This window comes from Elephantulus edwardii, unplaced genomic scaffold, assembly GCF_000299155.1.
Source record: "Elephantulus edwardii isolate Elephantulus edwardi_28Jun2011 unplaced genomic scaffold, EleEdw1.0 scaffold00002, whole genome shotgun sequence".
In the NCBI taxonomy this organism is placed as follows: domain Eukaryota; kingdom Metazoa; phylum Chordata; class Mammalia; order Macroscelidea; family Macroscelididae; genus Elephantulus; species Elephantulus edwardii.
The window spans coordinates 387559-394874 of record NW_006399752.1 but is presented as its reverse complement, the minus strand read 5'-3'; the positions used below and the strand labels follow the sequence as shown (position 1 = coordinate 394874).

The 7316-nt window shown below is 39.4% G+C and overlaps 1 protein-coding gene across 1 annotated transcript; it reads left to right on the top strand.

The window, feature by feature from the left end:
• Positions 1–5360: 5360 nt before the first annotated feature.
• On the top strand, positions 5361–7076 carry RNF146 (ring finger protein 146). Its single transcript, XM_006878975.1, has one exon. The coding sequence runs from the start codon at positions 5365–5367 to the stop codon at positions 6433–6435; it is 1071 nt and encodes a 356-aa protein (XP_006879037.1). The 5' UTR covers positions 5361–5364; the 3' UTR covers positions 6436–7076.
• The last annotated feature ends 240 nt before the right edge of the window (positions 7077–7316 follow it).

The window sequence follows — 7316 nt, the reverse complement described above, 5'->3', positions numbered from 1 at the left end:
TGACATCAGCAGTGATAACCCTTGTTCCATGACATCTTCTGAATCCAGCTTGAATTTCTGGCAATTCCCTGTTGATAGACTATTACAGTTCATTTTTGAGGAATCAGCAAGATTTTATTTTCATGCGATATTTATCATATCGTTCCATAATTTCCACATTCTTGTGAATTGTTTTATATCCCCAAAATAAATATGTGTCAGAGGCAGTGCGATTGGCACACAGTATAGAGCAGGGTTTAGGGCTGTTGTACATAGGGTCACTATGAGTTGCAAGCGACTTGAGGGCACATAACAACAACAACCAGTTAATTGGCCAGGTAGCTTTCTTTCAAACTTCTTTGCATAATTTAGTGAATGCATCCAGCACTGTTTGCTAAACTACCTCAACTGGTATTTCATGAGTTTTTGAGCCTTCGTGTTTGTGAATGCCTTCAGTGCAGCTTTAGAATTCTTCATTCAGTACCATTGATTCTTGATCAATACTGCTTCCAGAAATGGTTCCATATTGACCAATTCTTTTTGATGCTATGGCTCTGTATTTCACCTGCCTTTTCATAATCCCTGCATTATCTGTTCTTTAGGTTTTCCAGGTTGAAAATTGCCAAGGATGTCTATCATTTTTTATTTTCTAATCCATGTCTTTGCACATTTCATTGTAATACTTTATCTTCTCCAACAGCCCTTAGAAATCTGTTCAGCTTCATCATTTCTTCCTTTTGCTTCATATTCTCTTCTGGCTTCCATTTTGGGTGTGTGTCGTCATACACACCCCCACCCCCATGATTTCAAACTTTCTTTATGTGTAATGTCATTGATCTAATTGCACTAGTCTGCTCTTAGGTTATTATTGTTCACTTTTGGTCATTGTTCACTGTATGAGATCTTGAGGTGGTTTTTAAATTCAGGTGGGGTAAACACAAGTTTGTAATTTGGCCTTTGTGAACTTGGGTTTTTCTTCAGCTTTGATTTGAACTCGGATATGGGTAATTCATGGCTTATTGATAGTCATCGCTGCTGCTCTTGTTTTGACTGCTGATTCTGAGCTTCTCCACTGCATCTTTACATAGATGTAGTTAATTTGATAGAAAATCTGATGAGGACTATGTATATTCAATGTATATACTTAAAGATAATTTTCATTAATTATTGATAGTACAGAATTCTCTCCAGTGTCATTTCTGTCCTAACACGGTATTTTCCAATTACCACTTCTCTTTCCAATTTTTACATTCCAGTTATATGTTGTTATTACTGCATCTTAATTTCATAGCTGCTAGTTTCAGACTGCAGAATTTGGTAGAAATGCTCAGTAGCTTTTTAATCTTTGACTTCAGTGATTGATGCCAGTATTTTAATAAAATTGTAATAACAAATCTCCATTGTATGAATATAGATATTATCCTGTCACTGACATTATACTTCAGAATAGATCTTGAAATTAATTTAGTTACTTTAATAATGAGTTTGAAACCATTCCTTTTCCCATTTGTCACTCTGGCATAGTGGAGGTTAACTGATACAGAATGGCCAGTCCTGGCCCATTTCAGCATACTAATGCCTGAGATACTGATATTTATGAATTCCTTTTCGTTTTTGACAACTATCACTTTTCCTCAATTCATACTTTGTGCCTTCCATATTCCGTTTGCTACTTGGCCAGCCTTCAGGAAGAGATCCCATTCCAAAAAAAGGTGACCTGACAGAGAGTTGAAATTATCAAACACTATCACTAATCATACACTAGCAAAATCCTACTGAAGGTTATCCAGAAATGACTGGAAACAGTACGTTGACAGAGAACTACGAGAAATACAAGCAGGATTTAGAAGAGGATGTGACACTAGAGACATTGCCAATGTTAAATGGATTTTGACAGAAAGGAAAGCGTACCGTAGGAATGTTGATCTGTGTTTCGTTGACTATGCAAAGGCATTTGACCTTGTAGATCCCAACAAATTATGGCTAACCTTGAAGAAAATGGTAGTCCCTGAACACTGGATTGTGTTTATGTGAAACCTATACTTGGACCAGGAAGCAGTCTCAGAACAGAGCAAGGAAGCACTGCATGGTTCAAAATCAGGAAAGGAGTGTGTGAGGGATGCATCCCGTCTCTACCTTTTTTTCAGCCTATATGCAGAACAGATCATTCCAAAAGTAGGACATTCCAGAAGGTGGGCTTTATGAGGAGGAATGTGGCACCAGGATTGGAGAAAGACTTACCAACAACCTATGTTGTGCAGGTGACACAACCTTATATGCTGAAACTGAAGAAGGCCTGAAGCACTTGCTGTGGAAGGTCAAGGACTGTAGTCTTCAATATGGGTTGAAGCTCAACATTAAGACAAAGATTCTTACCACTGGCTGGTTGGTAGTACTATGATATATTGAAGAAGAGACTGAGGTTGTTAATAATTACACCTTCCTTGGCTCCACAAGCAAAACTCTTAGCAGCAGCAGCAGTCAGGAAACCAAAACACTAATTGCATTGGGAAAATCTGCTGTCAGGGACCTCTCCAACATACTGAAATGCAACGATGTTATTCTAGAGACTGAGGTGCAGCTAATCCAGCCCATAGTCTTTGCCGTTACTTGCAATGCATCAGAGAACTGGACAATGACAAGATGATAGAATTGATGCCTTCGAATTGTGGTACTAGAGAAGAGTCTTGGGCATACCATGGACTGCCAAAATAAATTTGTCTGTTGTGAGGAGGGTGTAACCAAGGTTCTCCATGGAGACTAGGATTTTGAAGCTCCGTCTCACATTCTTTGGGCATGTGGCCAGGAGAGACCAGTCCTTGGAGAAGGACATCATGTGTGGAAGGGTGGAGGGACAGCACAGAAGATGATGACCCTGGATCAGATGGGTTGATACAGAAACTGGGGGGGGGGGGGGGGGGGGGGGTTGGTGTGTCAGAATTAGTGAGATTGGTTTAGGACAGGGTTCAGAGCTGCTTTACATAGGGTCGCTTTGGGTTGTAGACGACACCACCACCAGCACATTCCATTAGTAATAGATATTTGCAGCTTTTTCTTCTGATTTCGAATCTTACCACTTCTGTCCTTCATTAGTGAGAACTTTACTTCATCATTAGACCCTCTTTTGATCTATTTGGAGGAGGCACCTCTTCATGAGTTGTATTTGCCTTACAACCTAAGGTCCTCATCTTTATCACTGCATCAGTGTTGCACCACTATTATTCATAGGGGTTTTGAGGGCCCATTATTCAGAAGTGGATGGCCAGGATGACTGCTTAGTCTTAAAGCTCTTTAGAAACCTGTCCACCATGAATAACCCTTGCAAGTATTTAAAGTCCTGGTGGTATAACTTCCAGCCTAACAGCAGCATACAAACTACCAAGGAATAGCAAACTGGCCATCCATGGGAGTAAGCAATTAATAAGATTGGCATCTGACTGAAATCACGGAAGCTTTCTCAGGAAAGGAGGATATGAGATGTATAATAGTTTGCTAGGAGGAGTAGAAGGAGCTCCTGTGGCCTATTGTTTGCCGTCGTGTTAGAATCAACCCATAGCTGACCCTCTAGCAGGTTTTAAGAGGCATTAAATTGCACAGGAGAAGATTGCCCATCCTTCTCCCTCATATTGTCTGGTGGGTGTGAACCATGTGCCTTTGGGATCACTACACAGCTGCTTATCACTAGGCCACCACCCAGGGCACCCAGAGGCATGCGGTTCCAGTCTGCTAGCTACTCCATGGGAGGTAGATGGGCAGTATTTTCTTGTGCAGCTTATTACCTCTGAAAACTCACTGGCCGGTCAGCTCCAACTCATTGGTGCATAGCAACATAGGAATGGGAAGAGGAAGAGGTAAGCAAAATGTGTTTTCTATAGGAGGGGAAGGCTATGATGGGAGGGAATAGTACCGTGGCTGGAAGGCCAGTTGAGGAAAGTTTAATGTTCAGATGAGGCTGTTGTGGGAGACCATGGCAGAAATACAGCTTCTTTTCTAGGAGCTCTGGAGTTGTAGTCTGTAGAGTTGTGGTAACCCAAAGGCTCTCTGGTGGTTGGAATCCACCTGTGGTTCCTCAGAAGGAAGATGGGCAATTTTCTGTGCAGTTTAAAGTCTCAGAAATGCAATGGAGGAATAGCTGTGAGTAGATTCCACCTTGACAGCAAGGAGCTTGGACTTTATGTTGGTTTGATTTTTGTATGAAAATAAATTTTTTAAAGGAAGAAGATTGACCAATTAAAAGTAAAAGCCTTATGTAGTTATTTAATAAACAATGCTTGGAAGGAGCTAAAAATGACTAATAGGATTTAGGAAATAAAATGGCAAGACTTGCTGATGTTGGAATGGAGGGGGAGAAGCTTGAAGGGATAATCTGTAGGTTTCTGGTTACACAGTGATTTGTCTGTCTCCAAGGAGACTTGTATGGGACAAGTATGAAGAAGATCATGAACTCCATTTTGATGTCTTGAAGACTTCTAAGAAAGATTTAAGATAAGCCATCTAAAATACAGGCTTAGGGATATAAGGAAAGGTATGGGCAGATGATAGCAATTTGTGTCATGTTGTATGTTGGCAATAATTGAAACCATGTATGTATGAGATCATCTGTGATAGGGAGTTCTAGAGGCCTGGTGGTAAGAAGCTGTGCTGCCATTCCAAAGGCATATGGTTGGAATCTACCAGCTGCTCTGTGGGAGGAGGATGGGCATTCTCCTTCCATGAGAATAACTGCCTCTGAAAACCCACTGAAGGGTCAGCCTAGTCAGTCCAACTCAAGGGCACACAACATCATAGTGAGATAAATGGTTTAGAAAAAGACAACCATGCAAAGCACTTTAGAAGGCCATTTTGTGGAGAGAAAATAGTCCAGTACATCAGAGATTACATGATTTTATCAGTATTTTTAAGTGCAAAGCGGAGTTAGGGAATGTCCATGGTTTCAACATTAATATTATCAAGTACCAAATAAAGAAATCTATGAATTCATGACATTTTCAAAGTATAAAGCCACAAAACTGTCAGTTCCTATGATTGTAAGCAGAATGAATCACTTTTTGCCACTTATAACATCAGTCTAGAATGGAATATATTTATTACTAAATCTGTGCATTTAATTCTATTTTATATAGTTTGTGTGAAGTGTCCTTAAAATCTGTCTTGCTTGTATTTTTGCTTTACATTTATGTCTTAGTGCTCCTAAATAAAAATTGATAATACAAAAGAAATCAAGAAAATGTTCTATACAAGTTTTTCCTTCTTTTATCTTTATTTTCCCATCAGCTAGAGTGATAGTTTGCATATAACAGGTTTGAAATACATTTTCTAAGTTACTGAATTACAGTATTTACAACAGTTTTAATATTTTATGTATTTTCTGTTTCTTTTTTTAGGATGGCTGGCTGTGGTGAAATTGATCATTCAGTAAACATGCTTCCTACAAACAGGAAAACAAATGAGTCCTCTTCTAACAATGCACCTTCTCTAACTGTCCCTGAATGTGCCATTTGTCTGCAAACATGTGTTCACCCAGTCAGTCTGCCTTGTAAGCATGTTTTCTGCTATCTATGTGTAAAGGGAGCTTCATGGCTTGGGAAACGATGTGCCCTCTGTCGACAAGAAATTCCTGAGGATTTCCTGGACAAACCAACCTTGTTATCACCTGAAGAACTCAAGGCTGCAAGTAGAGGAAATGGAGAATATGCATGGTATTATGAAGGAAGAAATGGGTGGTGGCAGTATGACGAGCGTACTAGTAGAGAGTTGGAAGATGCTTTTTCCAAAGGTAAAAAGAGTACTGAAATGTTAATTGCTGGGTTTCTGTATGTTGCTGATCTTGAAAATATGGTTCAATATAGGAGAAATGAACATGGACGTCGCAGGAAGATTAAACGGGATATTATAGATATACCAAAGAAGGGAGTAGCTGGACTTAGACTGGACTGTGACTCTAATAATGTAAACCTAGCAAGAGAGAGCTCTGCCGATGGAGCGGACAGTCTATCAGCACAGAGTGGAACTTCTGTTCAGCCCCTAGTATCGTCTGCAATTAGGCCCTTAACATCAGTAGATGGTCAGTTAACAAGCCCTGCAACACCATCCCCTGATGCAAGCACTTCTCTGGAAGACTCTTTTGCTCATTTACAACTCAGTGGAGACAATGGAGTGGAAAGGAGCCATAGGGGGGAAGGAGAAGATCCAGAGTCCCCCTCTTCAGGCAGGATACCAGCACCAGATACCTCCATTGAAGAAACCGAGTCAGACAGCAGTAGTGACAGTGAAGATGTATCTGCGCTTATTGCACAGCACTCCTTGGCCCAACAGAGACTTTTGGCTCCTAACGCAAACCAGACAGGATCTGATCTATCCGATCTATCTGGGACTGATCGATCAGTAGCAGCGGGTGGAACAGTGAGTGTCAGATCTAGAAGGCCGGATGGACAGTGCACAGTAACTGAAGTTTAAATAAAGTCTTCAGCCTGTGCTCAAGGTTGAAATGGTTCTCTGTAAATTTCTGCTACGTAGCATTATAACTCATCCCTAGTGGGGCATTGTGGGGTGGGAAGGGGGATGGGAAGGCTATACCTGTAATTAAAATGTCTTAACATGTCTCTGTTGAGCAATTTATTTAAAGAACTTGGGTATTCATAGTTGAAAGCTGTTTAGTAACAATCCAGTTTTCTTGAGGTTTGTTTATTTTACAATTTTTTTTTGTTAAATTTCTTTAGTTCTTTTGGCCAGTGTATCTTACCTGTACATTAATAGTTTTCATCTGATTCTTGCATTGTATCTTACTTTTCTGCATGGATTGACATAAAATCATTACTAAAATTTGGCGCTGATGAGATGTTTGATACCAGTATCAGCAGGAAGCTTCTTACTGTAAGAATAGATGTGAATTTGGAATTTTAAAATAACAACCATTTTACAGTAGTTTCTGAAATGGAAATGTAAAGAAAACAGCTAATAAGTTTCAGAATCTTCTCTGTAAACACACTTCATTGTTTCCATAGTCTTTGCTGTCTAGTCCTTGTGTTTGATGTTTCCCTTCACACTTTTCTTTTTGACTACAAAGTTTATAATTTAATAAATACTATCGTTTATCACAAATAATTTGTCTCTTATTTTCTCTGGAAATAGGAACACTTGCACATGTTAGCCAAGATTCTGAAAGGCAGGGATTTGAATTGGTGCTGTTCATCTTAAAATAGTTACCTGCTCACAGTTTTATTCATAATAGAATAATACATTTAATAAAAATATACAGGAAGTATGTATGGAATAAATAAGAATAGACATAAAACTAAAGACTGAAATGTATAGTAGAGATCAAAAAAGCTTTCTAT